The following is a 22,016-nucleotide window of genomic DNA, read 5'->3' as shown; positions in this document are numbered from 1 at the left end:
CAAGTCACCTAACACAAGAAAGTTACATGATTTCAGAATGAGCCTGTTGTGATGATGAGGCCAAGGGAGTAAGGGCAGACAGAGGTTGAGGCTAAGCACTGCCAAAATTGATGATGGGGAGTAAAGCAATGAGAATTTTTCTTACAGCTTGTTCTATTCTTCTTCCTCCCCATTGTTTCCTTCCCGTTCTCTTAAAGATTGGGGAGGTCATGGTTGTTTTTCACAAAGAGACAGTGGGGGGGGGGGAGGAAGAGGTTCTTGTCAGGGCCCCAGATTTTCCAAGTCAAGCATTTTTCCTGGTTACTGCTGTTTTTATTTGTTGTTTTTTTTTTTTTAACCTCCCTCTCTTACTCTACTTTTTACAAGAATTGAAATGTTGCCAGGAGGTCTAATGATTTGTATCCTTTTTAGCAGAAAGTAGGAGAGCAGGGGAAACAGAATTAGTAATGATCAGATGATGTTTCTGCCCTTAGGGTACCTTCCTTTTTAAATCTTTTCTTCTTCTGGAATGTTTTGCCTTCTTACCCCTCTTCAGGATAGCATTTGAGAGGACCGTATGCTATAACTAAATTATACAAAGTGGCCGTAAACTTCCTGTGCAATTTAAATAGTTGTAACTTTGTGGCCACCCTGTATTTGGGCAAAGTTTAGGGAGTTCTTTTATTTTGGAATTGTATGTTTCATTTTTTCCCCTTCATATCACGTCATTTGTCAATTCAGGCAACAATGCAGAAATCGTATCTGAAGGTTGAATACTGAAATTCTGCTTTGGTTTTAGTCATTGTAAAACAAATTTCATTAGAAGTAGAAAGCTTGGTAGTGGGTAGAAATTTGGCTTACCTGTGTTTGGCTTCATTCTTATTACCTGATAAGAAAACTACACAGATTATTTAAGTAATATCCTTGATAAGAGCCTTATGATGATGACAGTTTTGTGCCTACTCATTTAGTGGTCCCTGGTTATATTTGCAATATTCATTAACCAAGAGTGTCATGGCACTAATGGTCCCTGAGGTTGAAAGCATGTGATGTTTAGATAGGAGTCGCCTATGATGTAGGTTGGTTGGTGTATAGAAAATAAATTACATAGACACAACCAGTTTCCTAAGAGTCCACATTTTCCTTGGAGTGTCTTAGTATTTTACGATCTAGATGGGTTTGTCTAGAATTTTGGGGAAATAGAATAAATTCCAAAAAGTCAAAAAAATGAACTTTAAAAAATCAGAAATGGCAGTGGAATATATATATAGTGTTTAAGACATTTTCTGACGTAAATGGGGATTTTCTCTTAGTACTTCTGCCAGGGGTTGTATTGTACATTACCCCTGTCTACTACAACTACTACCACCACCACCAAAAAAGACTGTCATTTAACAAATGGGAAAAAATTATAATGATGTTGGTAGATCCTATGATTAAATTGTAAGATGAAGGAGGCTAATGTGAACTACCAGATGTGTTATTCTTGCCATCTTTCAGGAGTGCATCAGTACCTTGACACTGAACAATTGTGAAAAGTGTGTGGGAGGACAGTGCCTTACTTTTTGTACACCCTGTTGGCAGGATATGAAATGAACTATTGTATAAATGCTCTTGGCTTTACATTTTTTTAATTAAAATTTGAGCAGCAAGCCTAGTTATTGAGTTAAACACCATTTCATTGGAATTTTTTTCAACATATTTCTTTTAAGATTTTAGAGAACGTCATTGAGAGTAATGTTAGGGTTATAGCTAGAATCTTAGTGTTAGGTAGCTTTCTCTTAGTGGAATAAAATATAAGTGCCTGTAAATTTGAGTGTTTTTTGCACTGAGCACACAATAGGCGTTCATTACAAGTTTGAAACTGACAGAACTATCTAAAAGAATCACACTTAAATTTTTATTATAAAATCTTATATGAAATTGTGGGCATATAAAAACTATAAAGACCACTCATGATCCCTTTTCCCAAAGGAAACAAACAACTATCAGCATTTTAATGTTCCATTTAATATTGTTTCTATGTATGTATATAATTTTTAAAAGTCAAGATCAGGCTGTATATACAATTTGTGACCTTCTCATTTACACTTATATTGTTGCTTGTTTTCCTTTTCAATAAATAGCCTGAAAATATGATTTTTGAAGATCATAAGAATACCATTCAGATATATCAATGATTCCCTATGTTTTGATAGCATTTATTTTCTCTTTTTGGCTATTGTAAATGATATTGTTTGGACATGTTTGTACAGACATCTTTTTCCCAAATTTCTATTTAGAGAAGAGGATAGAATCCTGGAAAGGGAATACTGATTCGAAAGGAATGAACCATTGTGAAGGTGTTTGGGTTTTGGGGGGGTGTTTTGCAGTTTTTGGCTGGGGCTGGGTTTGAACCCGCCACCTCCGGCATACGGGGGGGGGCCCCGTGCCCTACCCCTTTGAGCCACAGGCACCACCCAGCTCCTTTTTTTTTTTCTTTTTTGAGACAGAGCCTCAAGCTGTCACCCTGGGTAGAGGGCGTGGCATCACAGCTCACAGCAACCTCTAACTCCTAGGCTTAAGCGATTCTCTTGCCTCAGCCTCCCAAGTATCTGGAACTATAGGCACCTGCCACAATGCCCCGGCTATTTTTTGATCGTAGTTGTCATTGTTGTTTGGCAGACCTGGGCTGGATTTGAAAATGCCAGCTCAGGTGTATGTGCCTATCGCCTTAGCCGCTTGAGCTACAGGAACCACGCCCAGTTTGAACCACCAAATTGCTTTTCAGAAAGATTATGTCAACTTACACTCCCAGTAGCAATTATTAGAAGTACTTCACACTTTGAATCCATATTACCTTAAAATAATAATAAAAATATTTGCAAATTAGAAGATAAATATTTTTTAAAAATCTTCATTTGTAAAACATTATTATTTTTCTTTTTTGTAAATGATTTGTTTCAACTATGAGCCAGGTTTACTTGCCACTGATAATTGAAAACAAAAGGGAAAAGTTTCTGAGAATATTTAGAACCTTGTTCTATAGTCATGAATCCAGAAAACAGAGGAACACACTGATTTTGTCCTGAGGTGAGAGCACAAAACCAAGCAAATTCCTGAGTCCTTCATCAGTGATCTAGTGGTTAGATTATTAAATATGGCATGGCTTTTAAAAAAGGAATGCCATTGTTACTTACAGAGGGAAGTATATTTCTACAAAATTTTTGCAAGCTGAAAAGAAATTCTAATTAAAAAACAATCATCTAACAGTTTTTCCTAGCACTTAAATTAGTATTTGGCACGCAGAAGTTACTGACTAAATGTTGAATGGGTAAATGAATAAAGGGGAAAAAAGTCACATGTAATTTGAAGACACAATAGAAAAAAATAATTTGTTCAGGACTCAATGTAGATAGAGTTTACTGTGTCTAAGGCAAAACTTGTGATAGCTGTTCTTGACTTTTATTGCAAGATCTAGACAATGTGATTAATTATACTAGGTTTGTTAGTTTGAGGATACTGCCCACCTAGCAAGCATGTAATGAAACTAAATATTGTGAGGTATTTTCAGATTTTTAGATGAATTTCAGATTTATAAAAATTTATTGACATCTGCTTTTTATTTACTGAACTGTAATATAATAGTTGGTGTTTCAATGCTTTTAAAATGTACTACCTTCAACTCCAAAGAAAAAGTACAGGAAAGTCTTTCAAGTTAAACCCAAGTTTTGTAAATCAAGAGCATCTAAATTCAAGATTAGTCATACAAAATAGAGGAGGAAGTTTTTAAAAAAAAATAATTAAGAAAAATTGGATTAAATGAAGGATGAAAACCTAATAATAGGTAAATAATAGGCTTTTCTTTAGGAAGTCATTATTTCAGGAGCTTGTTAGTATTGGGAATACTAAGTCATTATATTAAGGATTAATTACCTATGTTACTGCCAAAGCAATGAAGATTATCTTATTAATAGTATCAAACTAGTGGAAATTTACAACAGAAAACAGATTGGTAGATTTAAAGACCCCAAAAAAGAAACCAAGAAAACTGAAACAAACATGGCAGACAAAATTTTAACATACTTAAAAAATGTTAATATACTTAATGCATAAAGAACTTGTTCAAAATCAATAATGAAAACAACACACAGAAAAACAACATAGCTAACTAATATTTAAAATTTTGATCTTGCTAGTAATCAAAGAAATAAAAATTATTATAAAAGTGTTTCTGTCCTATAAGATGTGTAAAAAAAAATTATAAATAAAAATTTCAGGCTCAGCGCCAGTGGCTCAAGCGGCTAAGGCGCCAGCCACATACACCTGAGCTGGTGGGTTTGAATCCAGCCTGGGCCCGCCAAACAACAATAACGGCTGCAAGCAAAAAAAAAAAAAAAAAAAAAAACCCAGCCAGACGTTGTGGCGGTTGCCTGTAGTCCCAGCTACTTGGGAGGCCGAGCAAGAGAATTGCTTGAGCCCAGGAGTTGGAGGTTGCTGTGAGCTGTGATGTCACAGCACTCTACCCAGTGTGACAGCTTGAGGCTCTGCCTCAAAAAAAAAAATAAAAATTCCAGTACTGTTACAGTTGTAGTGAGATGAACACCATTGCCTTGGGGAGTATAAATTGATACAGCTTTTCAGAAAGATATTTGACTATATGTATCATGACCCTTTGACATAGAACTTAACATTCAGGCAGTCTATCCTAAGAGAATATATGTTTTGATTAATAATTATAAACAAAAAGGCCTATCTCAAAATTACTTGTTAATAGAAAAGAAAGTTGGAAGCAGGCTATGTATCCATTATTGGTGGAATAAGGTTAAATAAATTACGATGCATTCAATCAGTACAATATTATATAGGCATTATATTGTTTTCAAGTAATACATTTAGGAAAATGTTCATTATATAATGTTAAGTGAAAAAGCAGGATACTAAAATATACACGGAATGATTACTAATTCTGTAAAAAAACATACATGTACCTAGACATACAGTACCAAAATATTATGAATTATTCCTGGATAATAGAATTATTGGTCATTTTATTCTTTCATTTCTAGGTTGGGCATGGTGTCTGAGCCCTGTAATCCCAGGGAAGCTGAGGAATCGCTGGGAAGCTGAGGCAGGAAGATTGCTTTAGCTCAGGAGTTCGAGACCAGCCTGAACAAGAAGGAGAGACCCTGTCTCTACTAAAAATAGAAAAACTAGCCAGCTGGGGTGGCAGGTGCCTGTAGTCTCAGCTACTCAGGAAGCTGAGGCAGAAGGATTGCTTGAGCCCTCAGGAGTTTCAGGTTGCTGTGAGGTAGGCTGACGCCACCACAGCACTCCATAGCAGTCATGAGACTGTCTCAAAAAAAAAAAAAAAAAAAACCGGGCACAGTGGCTCATGCCTGTAGTCCTAGCACTCTGGAAGGCTGAGGTGGGTGGATTGTCTGAGCTCACATGTTCGAGACCAGCCTGAGCCAGAGTGAGACCTCATCTCTAAAAATAGCCAGGTGTTGTGGTGGGTGCCAGTGGTCCCAGCTACTTGGGTGGCTGAGGCAGGAGGATCTCTTGAGCCCGAGAGTTTGAGATTGCTGTGAGCTATGATGCCATAGCACTCTAATGAGGGTGACAAAGTGAGATTCTGTCTCAAAACAAAATTTCTTCCTCTAACATTTTTGCAGTGAGCCTATATAACATTAATATGTAAAAGTTATTTAACAAACATTGAACTACCTGTGTGCTTTGGTGCTGCTTTTCTCTGTGCTGTAATGGCTTTCCTCTTCCTTTAATTTAATAATAATAGTTGTCATATATTGAGCATTTATTATGTGTGCTAACTGCTGTGTATGCATTCTCATGCAGTCATTACAGTAACTCCATTTTAAAGATGGGGATACAGGCTCGGAGAGGTTGTAATTTACTTAAGATCAAATAGCTAGCAAGGGACAGAGCAAGTTTGAACTCAGTCTGAGTCCAGAGCTTACTCATAACCACTATATGTTTTGTTTATGGATAAAAATTTTACTTCATTCCTAATTTAAATATTTTATTACAAAAATTTTCAGATAGCTACCAAGGAGAATAGTGTAATAAACCTCATGTTTTTACCACACAGCTTTGATAATTATTCACATACGGCATCATGCTTCATCTATACCCCAGTCCAGTCCTTATTATTTTGAGGCAAATCCTAGATATATTCATAAATATTTTAGTATATTCCCTTAAGATGTAAAGCCTCTTTTAGAAATATAAAAATTACTCTAATACTTTAAAATTGTGTGGATTCTGTAGTTCTTATTGTGATTTCTTTGTGTTGTGTTTTTGAAGGTGGAACCTGACTTCCTGTGGAACAAGTGTTGCGAGCTCAGAATGCAGTGAGGAGCTGTTTTCATCCGTTTCTGTTGGAGATCAAGATGATTGCTATTCCCTGTTAGATGATCAAGAGTTCACTTCCTTTGATTTATTCCCTGAGGGGAGTGTCTGCAGTGATGTGTCTTCTTCTATTAGCACTTACTGGGATTGGTCAGATAGTGAGTTTGAATGGCAGGTAGGTTTTTTAATTTTATTGCCATCATTACCAGGGGTCCCTGGGTTAGGAATGAGATAGGTTCTGTAGATTTTATTCTTAAATTGAATTTATATGTAGGTTGGAACAGGAACATTTATGTATTACCCGTAATAGCCTCAATTTATAAGTGTGAGTCATGTGTCAGTCAGATGTTACGCAGGGACTTACTGTGTTAGCCTCCTTTGGTTGGTAAGTGCAAGTTGTTACTAAGTTGGATAGTTGTAACTTGGGGATTGTCTGTACTACACAAAAGAAGTATGAATTTTTCTTTTGATATTTTCATCTCTACTTCAGAATAGAGTTAATTTCTCTAGTGTTTTATCTAATCCTGGATATTCTTTGATAACATGTTTTAAGGTTAAGAACTAAATGGAATATGTATCCTTTATTTTTGCTAACATACCTTTTAGGCTTCTGATGCTACAGGTATCCTTTTGGAGATTTTCATGTAATTTAATACTTGTATAATATTACCATTATCATATATCATCAATACCTTATTCATGAATCTAAGAACATTTACGCTTCCTGCCTTATGAATTGCTTTTATGTCCTTGTAGGATACACATCAGGGTCATATTATATATCTAACATCATAAATCACTATTACCCATGTATATATAATTTTTTGTTCTGTTATCAGAAATACATAACTTCTTAATTTGTATTTTCTGTGTATTTAGAGCTGACACTTTTTCTTCTCATGGCATATATACCATGTGAAACGACTTTGTGGCAAATTGTTGAAAAAGCTGCCTCATAATGTGGGCAGTCTGTCAGAAAACGTTGATCATGTAATTGCCACATCTATTTTCTGGTTGTAAAAGACAGTAACACTTAAACACACTTTCCTGATATACAGCAAAGGTTTTATTCACTAGATAAACTTAAATGCCTACTATGCTTGAAAGCCATCTAAATACTTGAAGTTGTAATCCAAAAGAGGGCTTGAAGATTATTTCATTTCAGACAGTTTTCAAATAATACAGAATGGTATCAAATTAAAAATAAAAGTCTCCAAGTTCCACTCTGCTGTGGGTACTATTGTTAGGGGGTTATGCATAAACAAATAGGTTTGCATACTGTTAAAAACACACTAATAAGATCATACTTCATCTACTGTTTGGCCTCATGCTTTTTTCCAACTAATATATCTCATTTTTCATAACTAGATCATAATTTAGTCAGTTTCCTAATAACTATTTGGGTTGGTTTCAGTTTTTTGTTATAAACAATGCTACACTGAAAATCAAGAGATATTTTAAATAAAAATAATTCATAACTTCCATTTTTTATATTCAGCTTTTGTTATATATAGTTATAAATATGATTAGGTAAAAAAATTATAAAATTGTTTTAATTTTTTAAAAAATTGAGATAAAATTCACCATTTTAATCATTTTAAGATGTACAATTCAATGATTGTTAATATGCCTACAGTATTGTATAGCCATCTCTACTATCTAATTCTAGTACATCTCTATCACCTCCAAAAGAAATCCCATACCCATTAGCACATAGTCCCAATTCTCCCCTGCTCCTGTCACCTGGCAACCACCAATCTACTTTCTTTTCTGATTTACCTTTCTCGATATTTCATATGAATGGACTCATATAATACATGGCCTTTTGTATCTGGCCTCTTTCACTAACCATAATGTTTCAAGGTTTCTCTGTGTTGTAGCATCTAACAGTACTTCATTCCTTTCTATGGCTGAATAATACTCTATTGAGTGAGTATACAGTACCACATTTTGTTTATCTGTTCATCAGCTGTTGGACATTTGGGCTGTTTTATACCTTTTGGGTCTTTTATAAATAATACTGCTATTAACATTTAGGTACTAGTTTTAATATGGATGTATATTTTTAATTTTCTTTGATATACCCTGAGGAATGGAATTGCTGGGTCATATGATAACTTTATGTTTAACTTTTCAAGGAACTGCTAAATGTTTTGTAGAGTGGCTACACCATTTTTCATTTATACCACCTGTATAAAAGGTTCAATTTCTCCACATCCTTGTCCACACTTGGCACTGGCTGTCTTTTTTGGTTATAGCTATCCTTCTGAGTATAAAGTGGTACCTCATTGTGGTTTTGTCCTCATTTTCCCTAATGACCAATGCTGTCGGGCATCTTTTTATTTGCTTATTGGCCATTTGTATGTCTTGTTTTGTTTTTTTTTTATTTTTTTTATTTATTTTTATTAAATCATAGCTGTGTACATTAGTATGATCATGGGGCAATGTATGTCTTCTTTGAAGAAACATCTATTCAGATCCTTTATTCCTTTTAAAATTATATTTGTCTTTTTATCGTTTAGTTGTGAGAGCTACTTCTAAATTCTGGCTACTAGACTCTTATCAGATAGATGATTTGCAAAAATGTTTTCCCAGTCTATGGGATAATGTCAAAGGACATTATCAAGTGAAGTTTTAAATCCATTTTATCTGATTTTTGTTTGCTGTGTTTTTGACATTTTTTTTGAGACAGAGTCTCACTTTTTCACCCTTGGTAGAGTGCTATGGCATTGTAGCTCACAGCAACCTCGGACTCTTGGGATCAAGCAATTCTCTTGCCTAAGCCTCCCAAGTAGCTGGGACTACAGACATATGATGTAATTTTTTTAAAGCTATTGCCTAATCCAGGATCATGAAGATTTTCACCTATTTCTTCTTCCGAGATTTACAGTTTTAATCTTTACATTCAGATCTTTGATTCATCTTTACTTACTTTTTGTATATGGTGTAAGATAGGGGTCCAAATTTATTCTTTTTTTTTTTTAAGAGATGGGGTTGGGTGGCACCTGTAGCTCAGTGGATAGGGTCCCAGCCACAAACACCGAGGCTGGCAAGTACAAACCCAGTCCAGACCAGCTAAAACAACAATGACAACTGCAAAAAAAAAATAAAAAAACCGGGTGTTGTGGCAGGCGCCTGTGGTCCCAGCTACTTGGGAGGCTGAGGCAAGAAAATCGCTTAAGCCCCAAAGTTTGAGGTTGCTGTGAGCTGTGAGTGACGCCATGGCCCTCTACCCAGGGTGACAGCTTGAGACTGTCTTAGAAAAATAAAATAAAATAAAGAGATGGGGTCTTGCTGTTGGCCAAGCTGGACTTAAACTCCTAGTGACCCTCCTTCCTCACCCTCCTGAGTAGCTGGGACTACAGATGCACATCACTGTGGATGGCTCCCAGATTCATTCTTTTGCATGTGGATGTCTAGTTGTCCCATTGCCTTTTGCTGAAAAGACTATTCTTTGCTCATTTAATGGTCTTGGTACCCTGTCAAAATGAATTGGTCGTAGATGTATGGCTTTGGGGTTCTCAATTCTATTCCATTGATGTATATATTTACCTTTATGCTGTTTTAATTACAATAGCCTTGTGGTAAGTTTTGAAATTGGGCTATGAGGGTTCTCCCACTTTGTTCTTTATAAAGATTGTTTAAGCCAGGCACAGTGGCATGTACCTATAGTCCTAGCTTACTGGGGAGGCTGAAGTCGGAAGATGGCTTGAACCCAGGAGTTTGAGTCCAGCCTGGGTTACATAGCAAGGCCATATCTCTTAAAGGAAAAACAAATATTATTTAAGCCTGTGGTCCCCAACCCCTGGACTGTGGACTGGTACTGACTGGTCCATGACCTGTTAGGAACTAGGCTGCTCAGTAGGAGGTGAGTGGTGAGCTATGGAACAGAGCTTCATCTTTCACTGTATCCCATCACTCCCAGATGGAACCATTTAGTTGCAGGAAAATAAGCTCAGGGCTCCCTCTGATTCTGCATTATGGTGAGTTGTATAATTATTTCATTATATAATATAATGTAATAATAATAAAGTACAAAATAAATGTAATGTGCTTGAATCATCCCCAAACTGCACACTTAATCACCATGCCCTGACTGTGGAAAAATTGTCTTCCATGAAACTGGTCCCTGGTGACAGAAAGGTTGGGGCCTGCTGATTTAAGCTATTTGGGATCTCTGGTAATTACATACAAATTTAGATCAGATTGTTCATTACTGCAAAAAGAGCAAGTGGAATTTTGGTAGAGATTGTGTTGAATCTGTAGATTGCTTTGGGGAGTTTTGCCATTTTAGCAATATTAAATATTCTATTTAATTCAATATTAATATAATATTAATAATAAATAGAATATTAATATTAGAAGTAGCTAATGCCTATAATCCTAGCACTCTGGGAGGCCAAAGCGGATGGACTGCTTGAGCTCAGGAGTTTGATGGAGACCAGCCTAAGTAAGAGCACAACCCTCTTTCTACTAATAATAGAAAAGCTAGCTTGGCCTTGTGGTAAATGCCTGTAGTTCCAGCTACTCGGGAGGATGAAGTAGGAGGATCACTTGAACCCAAGAGGTTGAGGTTTCTGTGAGCTATGACTGCACAGCACTGAAACCAAAGGATACAGAGTGAGACTCTTGTCCCAAAAAACCCCAAGAATTTCAGGCGGCACCCGTGGCTCAAGGAGTAGGGCACTGACCCCATATACCAGATGGTGGGTTCAAAACTGGCCCCAGCCAAAAACTGAAAAAAAACACCAAGAATTTCAGTGTGTGAATTTGGGATACAATATCATTATTTAGAGCTTCTTTAATTTCTTTCAATGATGTTTTATAGTTTTTCAGTGTCTAAATCTTGTATTTGCTGGGTTAAATTTATTCCTAAGTATATTATTTTTTGATGCTGTTGTAAATGGTATTTTTATGTTTCATTTTTGGATTCATTGCTGGTATATATATAAAAATGCAATTGATTTTTACGTATTGATTTTGTATCCTGTAGCTTTGCTGAACTCATTTTTTGGCTTTAATAGTTGTTTCCCTGTGTGGATTATTTCAGGTTTTCTATATTTAAGATCATGTCATCTATGACTAGAAATAGTTTCTCTTTTATTCTGATCTGAATGCCATTTACTTCTTTTTTATTTCCAATTAATATGAAGGTACAAACGATTAGGTTACATTGTTTTTGTTTGTTAGGTAAAGTGGAGGGTACCATATATCCTTACATTGTGCCCATTAGGTGGGAGTACACCAATCCTCTTCCTCCTCCCCCCTCCCCAACCTGAATTGAATGACTTTTTCTCTTCTGTGGGCATGTATTAGTTCGTCTACTGGCTTCATATTAGTATTGAGTACATTGGGTATTTGCTTTTTCATTCTTGTGATACTTTACTAAAGAGAATGTTCTCCAAGGTATCCAGGTTGATACAATGCCATTTACTTCTTTCTTTCTTTCTTTTTTTTCTTTTTTTTTTTTTTTAGGTTAATGTAAGGATATAACCAACCAGGTCACAATATTTGAATTTCTTGGGTAGAGTCCCTTTTGTAGTTGTGTCCTACACCCCAAAGGTGTGCCATACACATCTTATTGTGCCCATTAAGTGGGAGTACCCAAAAGCCTCCCCATTTCCCCCTTCCCTCATTCCCACTCCCCCCAACTTGAATTGAAATGAGTTTTTCTCCTTTATGGGGGTGAATTAGATTGTCTACTGGCTTCATATTAGTATTGAATGCATTGGATATTTGCTTTTCCATTATTGTGATACTTTACTGAGAATGTGTTTCAGCTCCATCCAAGTTAATACAAAAGATATAAAGTCACCATACTTTTTATGGCTGAATAGTATTCCATGATATCCATATACCACAATATGTAAATCCATTTAAGAATTAATGGGCACTTCGGTTGTTTTCATGTCTTGGTGATTGTAAATGGAGCTGTGATAAACAATCTAGTGCAAATGTCTTTTGATAAAAGGATTTTTTTTCTTCTGGATAGATGCCTAATAGTGGGATTGTGGGGTAGAATGGGAAATCTAATTTGAGTTCTTTGAGGATACTCCATACTTCTTTCCAAAGAGTCTGTATTAGTTTGCATTTTCACAAACAGTGTAAAAATGTTTCCCTCAGTCCACATCCATGCCAGCATCTGCAACTTTGGGACTTCGTGATGTGGGCTAGTATTACTGGGGTTAGTTGATGTCTCAGGGTGATTTTGATTTCCATTTATCTGATGACTGGGGGCAATGAGCATTTTTTCATATGTTTGTTAGCCATTTGTATGTTATCCTCAGAGAAAGTTCCGTTCATATTTCTTGCCTAGTGATAGATGGGATTGTTGCTCTTTTTTTGTTGAGTAATCTGCGTTTTCTATAGATCCTAATTATCAACCCTTTGTCAGATTCATACCCTGCAAGTATCTTTTCCCATTCTGAAGGTTGTCTGTTTGCTTTGATTGTTCTTAGCTGTGCAGAAGCTTTTCAATTTAATTAAGTCCCATTTGTTTATTTTTGTTTTTGTTGCAATTGCCATGGAAGTCGTCTTCATAAAATCTTTCATCAGGCCAACATCCTCAAGAGTTTTCCCCACACTTCTAGGATTTTTATCGTTTCATTCCTTAGATTTAAATATTTTATCTATCTTGAATCAATTTGTGTACGTAGTAAAAGGTACAGATCTAGTTTCAGTCTTTTACATGTGGTTATCAAGTTCTCCCAGCATCATTTAATGAATAACGATTCTTTTCCCCAGTGTTTGCTTTTGTTTGGTTTAACAAAGATCAGAGGGCAATAAGAGACTGGTTTCATCTCTTGGTTTTCTATTCCGTTCCAAATGTCTATGTCTCTATTTTTATTTTTTATTTTTTTATTATTTTTTTTGTTTTTTTTATTAAATCGTAACTGTATATGTTGATATGATCATGGGGCATCATACACTCGCTTCATAATGGTGCATCTTACAGGGGTATTTGCGAAACTTGGTAAATGTAGAATGTAAATGTTTTGGCACAGTAACTGAGATAATGCCAGGAAGGCTATGTTAACCATTGTGATGAATATGTCTCTATTTTTGTGCCAATATCATGCTGGTTTTATCGCTGGGGACTTGTAATATAGCCTAAGGTCTGGTAGGGTGATGCCTCCAGCTTTGTTTTTATCACTAAAAATTGACTTGGCTATATGGATTTTTTCTGGTTCCATACCAAAAAAAAAAAAAAAAAAAAACTGTTCTTTCCAGTTCTTCAAAGTATGAAGTTGGTATTTTAATGGGGATAGCATTAAATCTATAGATTGCTTTGAGAAGTATAGATATTTTAACAGTGTTGATTATTCCCAGCCAGGAGCATGATATGCTCTTCCATTTCTTAATGTCTTGTGCCTTTTCTTTTCTTAGGGTTTCATAATACTCTTTATAGAGGTCCTTCCCCTCTTTTGTTAGGTATATTCCTAGGTATTTTTTTCTTTGAAGGTACTGTGAAAGGAATTGGACATTGATTTTATATCCTGAGGCATTACTGTATTTCTTGATTACTTCCAGGAGTCTTGTGGTTGAGTCTCTGGGGTTCTCTAAGTATAATATCATGTTGTCAGCCATAAAGAGAGTTTGACCTCCTCTGTCTCCATCTGGATGCCCTTTATATCCTTCTCTTGACTGATTGCATTGGCTTAAACTTCCAATACTGTGTTGAACAGTAGTGGCCACAGTGGACATCCTTGTTCCATTTCTAAGTGGAAAAGCTTTCGGTTTTATTCCATTCAGTATGGTATTAGCTGTAGGTATGTCATAGATTGCTTCAATCAGTTTAACAAATATGCTATTTATGCCTATTTTCTTAAGTGTTCTTATTAGAAAACGATGCTGAATTTTGTTGAATGCTTTTTCTACATCTATTGAGAGGATCATATGGTCTTTGTTTTTGCTTCTGTTTATATGGTGAATTATACTTACGGATTTGTGTATGTTAATGCTTGGATCCTTGGGATGAAGCCTACTTGATTGTGATGTACAATTTTTTAATGTGGAACTGTAATCTAATAGCTAACATTTTGTTGAGTATTTTTGCATCTACATTCATTGGTGAAATTGGTCTGAAATTCTCCTTTTTAGTCGGGTCTTTTCCTGGTTTTGATATCAGGGTGATGTTTGCTTCATAGAACATGTTAGGGAGGGTTCTTTCCTTCTCAAAGTTTTGGAATAGTTTCTGCAGGATGGGTATAAACTCTTCTTTGAAGATTTGATAGAATTGTGCTGTGAAGCTATCTGGTCCAGGGCTTTTTTGTTGTTATTGGAATATTTTTTATTGTTTTTTGATCTCAGTGCTTGATATTGGTCTTTTCAAGAGATCTGCTTCTTCTTGGTTAAGGCTAGGGAGAGAGTGTGATTCCAGGTATTGGTCCATTTCCTCCACATTGTCAAATAGAGTTTTTTGTAGTAGTCAAAGATAATCTCTTATATTTCTCTGATATGTTATTTCCCCTTTATCCTTTCAGATTGAGGTTATTAGAGATTTTACTTTTCTATTTCTAGTTAATCTGGTCAAAAGTTTATTGATTTTGTTTTAGAAGAACCAACTTTTTGTTTCATTAATTTTGTAAATGATTCTTTTGTTTTAAGTTTCATTTATTTCTGATTTAATGTTGTTTATTTCTTCTGCTAGGTTTGAGATAATATTGTACTTCCTTTTCCATTTCCTTAAGATGCTTCATTTGTTTATTGATGTGCTCTCTTTCTCTCTTTTTCAGATGTAAGCATCTAATGCAATAAACTTCCCTCTTAGGACTGCTTTTTCAATATCCCACAGGTTTTGGTAACTTGTAGCTTCATTGTTGTTGTATTTAAGGAATTTAACAGTTTCCTCCTTTAATCTCCTCTGAATCAACTGTCATTCAGCATAAGGTTGTTTAACTTCCATGCCTCTGTGTGGGGATGAAAGATTTTGTTGGAGTTGAGTTTCACCTTTATTACCTTGTGGTCTGAGAAGATATAAGGTATAATTTTAATTCTTTTAATTTTGTTGAGGTTTAATTTGTATCCTAGGATATAATCTATTTTGAGGTATGTTCCAAGGGCTGGTGAGAAGAGTGTATATTTCTTAGCTGTGGGGTAGTATGTTCTGTATGTCTATTAAATCTATTTGTTCTAGGGCCACATTTAAGACCTTTGTATCGTTGTTTAGTTTCTGTTTAGAGGATCTGTCCAGTTCTGTCAGAGGGGTGTTAAAGTCACCAGGTATTATGACATTATGGGATGTCATATTGCTCATACCAATCAAGGTCTGTTTCATAAATCTGGGAGCATTTATGTTGGGTACATAAATATTTAGAATTGAAATGTCCTTTTGTATTGTTCCTTTGACTGACCAGTATGAAATGACCATCTTTGTCTTGCTTAATTTTAGTTGCTTTAAGTCTACTTGTATCTAAAAATAAAATTGTGACCCTTCCTTTCTTCTGATTTTTATTTGCCTGAAATACTATTTTCCATTCCTTTATTCTGAGTATTGGTTTGTCCTTCAAGGTTAGTTGTGTTGCCTGGAGAGAACATATGGATGACTTGGGATTTTTTATCCATTTGGCCAGCCTGTGCCTCTTAGTAGGGAATTCAAGCCATTTACATTTATTGAGCAAATTGATAAGTGTGGAGTTCTAGTCATCTTATTTTGTGACAAACCATTGCTTAGTTTTGTCCTTTGCACCATTGTGGAAACTAAGTTTTGTCCTTTAGTTTCTGGGTATTTAGTTTGCTGGTAGTCTATCGTGATGGTCACTGTCCAGAATAGGTGTAAGTATTTCCTGTATTGTGGTCTTGTGGTGAATTTCCTCAGTGTTTGTATGTCAGTAAAATATTTGAATTTTCCATCTATTTTTAAAGCTTAGTTTAACAGAATACAGAATTCTGGGCTGAAAATTATTTTAAGTTAAAAGTAGATGACCGTTCTCCTCTGTCTTAGGAAATTTCAGCTGGAAAATCTACTGTTACCTGATGCATCTGCCCCTGTAGATCAGTTGGTGCTTACTCCTGACTACTTACAGAATTTTCTCTTTTGTCTTGACTTTGGAAAGGTTCATTACAGTGTGTCTTGGAGATGCTCTGTTTGTGTTGAAACAATCTGGGTTTTGATATCCCTCTAAAAGGAATGTTTTAGAATCTTTTGTGAAACTTGGGAAATTTTAATTGACAATATCCTCCAGTAGGGCTTCCGTTCCTTTAGGACATCTTCTTCCTCTTTCGGGATTCCTATAATTTGTATGTTTGAACACTTCTTGAAGTCACATAAGCTGTTCTGCTTTCTCTTGTTTTTTTTTTCGCCCACTACCCTGGGTGAGCTCATGAACTTTATTCTCTAGCTCTGAGATTCTTTCTTTTCCATGGTCTAATCTGTTATTGATACTTTCTACTGCTTCTTTTTCTTTTCTTTTAGACAGAGTCTCATTATGTCACCCTCCATAGAGTGCTGTGTCATCACAGCTCACAGCAACCACAAACTCTTGGGCTTAAGCGATTTTCTTGCTTTAGCCTCCCAAGTAGTTGGGACTACAGGTGCCTGCCACAATGCCCAGCTATTTTTTTGTTGTTGTAGTTGTCACTGTTTGGCAGGCCAGAACTGGTACGAACCCACTAGCCCTAGTGTTTGTGGCCGGTGCCCTAGCTGCCGAGCTACAGGTAGGTGCCAAGCCTCTACTGCTTATTTAAGTTCCCTAATTGAATCCTTCATTTCCTTAAGATCTACCATATCCTTTCTATTTTCTTCATATCTTTCATTTGTTTTTTTTGGTTCTGTTTTTCCACTTTCTCATAAATTCCCTTTATTGCCTTTTACCATCCATGTTTTAAATTCTCTTTCCATTGTTTCCATTACTTCTTTAGAGTTTGAGTCCTCTGCAGTAGCTGTCTCCTGGTCCCTTGGAGTGGTTGTTCTGTTTTTGTTTTATTTTTTATTTTTTTGTGACAAGAGTCTCACTGTACCACCCTGGGCAGAATGCCATGGCATCATAGCTCACAGCAACCTCTGACTCCTGGGTGTGAGTGATCCTATTGCCTCAGCCTCCTAAGTAGTTGGGACTAGAAGACATAGGCCACAACGCCCAGCTAGTTTTTCTATTTTTAGTAGAGATGGGGTCTTCCTTTGCTCAGGCTGGTCTTGAACTCCTGAGCTTAAGCAATACAGAGTGCTAGGATTACTGGCGTGAGCTACCATGTCTGACCTGTTTTGTTTTTTGGCACCCTCTGTATTTATTTATATTTTCTTGTATACATATTTTCATACTTTTTTTTATTCTCAGACGTAGCTCTAGAACATATTTTCTGTGTTTTGTCTTTTAAAAAGCTTCATTGAAGTATAATTTATATACAATAAATTACAAAAGTTTGATGTGTACAATTTTGATAAGTTTTAGTTTATACCTATGAAACCATCTCTACAGTCAAGGTGTTGAACATATTTCTCACCCCAAAAAGTTTCCTTTTACCTATTGGTAATCCGATCTGTTTCTGTGACTATAGATTAATTTGCATTTTCTAGAATTTGACATAATGGAATTAAGCAATATGTGTTTTTGTTTTTTCCTGCGCTCTTTCATTCCTTTATTATATGTGATTTGCCAATGTTTCCACTCAATCTGTGGCATGTACTTTCCTTTTCTTAAAAGTCTTTGGAAAAGCAGAAGTTCTTAATTTTAATAAACCCCAATTTATTAATTTTTATTTTATGGATAATAATTTTACTGTTACCTTTAAGAAATTTTGCCTAATCCAAGGTTATAAAGTTTTTCTCTTTTTTTTTTCTTGAAGTTTTTTAGTTTTAAGTTTTACATTTTACATTTAAGTCTCTTATCCATTTTGTGTTAAGTTTATGTATGGTATGAAGTATGGAGAGAATTCATGTTTTTGCATTTTGGTATCTAATAGTTACCACACTGTGGGTTTTTTTTTTTTTTTTGTTTGTTTGTTTGTTTTTCTTTGTTTGTTTGTTTTGCATTTTTTGGCCTGGGCCGGGTTTGAACTCACCACCTCTGGCATATGGGGCCAGTGCCCTACTCTGTCGAGCCACAGGCACCGCCCTACCACACTGTTTTTTGAAGACTGTCTTTTTCTACTGAATTGCCTTTGTAACTTTGTTGAAAATCATCTGACCGTATTTATATAGGTGTATTTCTACTTTTTATATTTTATTCCATTGTGGTCTCTTTATGCTGAACTATAAAGCAATAACATAGTGTCTTGATTACTGCAAATCTATAATTCTTTAAGTCACATAGGGTAATTTCTCCAACTTAATTCTTCTCATAGTTGTCTTAGGTATTACAGGTCCTTTCCATTTTCATATGAATCTTAGAACCAGTTTGTCAGTTTAAAAGCAATGCCTGCTAATCAGCCTGCTGCTGATTAGAATTGGGATTGCCTTGATTTTACAGATTAATTTGGAGAAAACTGATATCTTAAAAATACTGAATATGGTGTAATTTCCTCTATGCATTTATACTTCATCTTTTTAGGGCTTATTTTTGTTGTTTTTTTTTTTTTAGTGAGGTTTGTAGTTTTTGACATACAGATCTTATAAATCTTTGTCAGATTTGTCCCTATCTCATTATTTTGATCATATTGCAAATTATATGGTTTTCTTTCAACTTCAGATTGCTCTTTACTAGTACATATAAATGCAATTAATATTTTTAAATCAATCTTGAATCATGCAACATTGTTAAACTATTTGTTGGTTCTACTAGGTTTTTTATAGATTTAATCAGATCTTCTAAATAGTTGATCTCCTCATCTTCAAATGGAAACAGGTTTTCTTCTTTTTTTTCAATCTGGATTATTTGTTTGTTTGATTTTTCCTTGCCTTTTTACCTTGGCTAGGACCTCTGGGATGACCTTAACTAGAAATCCATAGTGGACATTCAGTCTTTCACCATTAAGTATGTTTTAGCTGTAATATGCTTTGTGGATGTTCTTCAAGGTAGGGAAGTTCCTTCTATCCCTAGGTTGCTGAAACTTTGATCAAGAAAAGACTGGATTTTTTTCAAGGCTTATTTTTTTTTTTTTACAACAATTTAGATGTTAATATCATTTCTTTTTTAAATCTATTAATGCGGTGGATTACATTGGTTAATTTTTTAATGTTAGCCCAACTAACTGTGCATTCTTGAGATAAATCACACTTGGTCATGATGTATTATCTTCTCACTATATCATTAGATTTAGTTTGCTAAACTATAGTTTAGAATTTTTACACCTGTGTTCATGAGAGATAGTGATCTGTAGTTTCTCTATATTTAATGTGATGTTTGCGGAATTAGTTGAGAAATATTTTCTTTGCTCCAGTTTTTGAAATACTGTAGAATGGACATTATTTTTTGCCTAAATATTTTTAGTTGAAGTCACCAGGGAAGCTATCTGGACCAAAAGTTTTTTCTTTGAGATTGCTTTTAAATTAGAAATTTAACTTCTTCATAAGATATAGGACTGTTCTGGTTATCTGTTTCTTCAGTCAACTTTATAATTTTTATCTTTTCAAGGAATGTATGTTGTTGAACTCATGGCTAAGTATTCTGCATAATATTTCCTTATTAGTCTTTTAATAGCTATATAATTTGTAGTGATAACACACATTCATAACAGATACTGATAATTTGTGTATTCTCTTTTTTCCTCTCTCATCTATTGACTAGAGGTTTATCTATTTTATTGATCTTTTTAAAGAACAAGATTTTGGTTTTATTTATTTTTTCTGTTGTGTATTTCTTTAATTTTCTCTGATTTTCCTTTTTTTCTACTTAACTTTGGATTTAGTTTATTCTTCTTTTTCTAGTTTCTTAAGGTAAAAGTAGAGACAATTCTTATTAATATAGTTGGTTAATACTATACATTCTTTCTAAATACTGCTTTATCTACAACCCACAAATTATGAGTGTTGTATTTTTATTTTTATACAGTTTAAAACACTTTAGTTTTCTTCTTGATTTCTTTTTCTGACCCAGTGTTATTTGGGATTGTGGTATTTATTTTGCAAATACTTGAGAATTTTCTTGTAGATCTTTCTGTTATTGATTTGTAATTTAATTCCACTGTTGCATAACAGTGGTGGAACAAAACTCTGTATAACCTGAATCCTTTTAAATTTATGAGGCTTACTTTATGACCTATAGCTGGAACTGTTTAAAAAAAATATTCTACATACATTTTTTAAAAATGCTATTGTTTTATGGGATTTTTACATAAATGTCAATTAAGGCAAGTTTTATGATAGTGTTCTTAATCTTCTGCATTCCTACCAATTTTCTGTTTATTTGTATCAGTTATCAGAGTAGAGTGTTGAAATCTTTGACTATAATTTGTCTATTTGTTTTTTGCAGTTCTATTAGTTTTTTCTATATATACTCTCTTGGTTTTTGATGTTGCCAGAATTTTTCTGTTGCTTTCTTCTCATGTGTGTTTTCTTCTCATTCACTTCCTTCCCCTATTTTTCCTTTTCACTGCCTCCTTTTCTTTCGAATTACCTTGTCTCAGCTTAGGTGCTGAAGTGCCCTCTTGATATAAGGCTAAAAGGAATAGAATGGTAAAGAGCAAGCAGGGAGAAAGAGGAAAAAAAAGGAGGAGTGAAAGTATAGAATTGGAGAAAAGGAGAGAAGAAGGACAGAAAGAGAGCAACAGGAAAAATAGTGTTGGACCAGGGTGCTGTGGCCACACCCACAGCACCAGTACTTTGGTGGGGTGGGGGGTGCTGATCAGGTCGCTTTGTGCCAGGAGCTCCTCACCAGCCTTGGCAAAAAAGCAAGACCTCACCTCTGCCAAATATAGAAAGAGAAAGAAAAGAAAAAAACAAATGAGAAGTTCAGCAGTATGTCACAGTGGCACCTGGCAATACTGTCTTTCCAAAATCCAAAGTTAGAAGGACACCCTGGACTATGATAAGCTTGTGACTTCCTTGAGTCAGACCCAGGCTGTGACCCCTAGCCCTCAGACACAAGGAAAGTAAAAAAAAGAAATGAGAATAGATAAAGAAAATTAAACATATATAAGATAAAGGAAAAGGGGATCTCTTAGCTGTCATATGAAAAATGTATGTGGGAAAGATGAGAAAAGTATAAAAATCTATGCCAAAAGAGAAAAAGAGAAGGGAAATAAAAAAGAAAGTTTGTAAAAGGGGTTAAAAACCCTAACAAAAATGAGGGAGCCCTTGCTATTAAAGAAAGTAACAATGAAAAAATCAGAATACAACCAACCAAACCAAAGCTAAACAAACAACAAAAAACAGTAACAACCACAACAATAAAAAAGAGAAATGGGGGAAAAATATGTATAACTGTATGTGTGTGTATATATTTATATATGTATGTATATTATATGTAGATATAGCTATGTATACATGTATATAGCAATATATTGTCTGGATATCAGGTGGCACTGTGGTGTTAGGAGATGGGGAACAAACCACTGATTTTGTTGTGAACAATGAGTGCTGGAAACCAGTCTCTAGTTGCTAAGGAGATAGGGTCCTGTCTTCTTGACTTAGTTGCCCTCAGGCAGGGCCTGGTTTTTTCGTCAGCATTCAGTCCCCTGGTGGTTGGGTCTTAAAGCTCTCACCAGATTCCTTACGAGGTACATTTCACAGTGTCCCATGACAACAATCCTCCGTGGTGCCGGAGCTGCTCAGCTGAATGCAAGAGTGGATTCCCAATTTCAGTAGGTACACC

At 35.2% G+C, this 22,016-nt stretch overlaps 1 protein-coding gene across 2 annotated transcripts in view; it reads left to right on the top strand.

Moving 5' to 3' along the window:
• FAM199X (family with sequence similarity 199, X-linked) overlaps positions 1 to 22,016 on the top strand; it is a 51,561-nt gene that overhangs the window by 11,277 nt on the left and 18,268 nt on the right. For both annotated transcript variants that reach the window (XM_053580235.1, XM_053580234.1), the window contains exon 2: positions 6,283 to 6,502. In XM_053580235.1, the coding sequence (XP_053436210.1) occupies positions 6,283 to 6,502 (220 nt within the window). The remainder of the gene's footprint in view (positions 1 to 6,282; positions 6,503 to 22,016) is intronic.

This window comes from Nycticebus coucang, chromosome X (genome assembly GCF_027406575.1).
Source record: "Nycticebus coucang isolate mNycCou1 chromosome X, mNycCou1.pri, whole genome shotgun sequence".
In the NCBI taxonomy this organism is placed as follows: Eukaryota; Metazoa; Chordata; class Mammalia; order Primates; family Lorisidae; genus Nycticebus; species Nycticebus coucang.
This window is presented reverse-complemented; position numbering and strand designations above follow the sequence as displayed.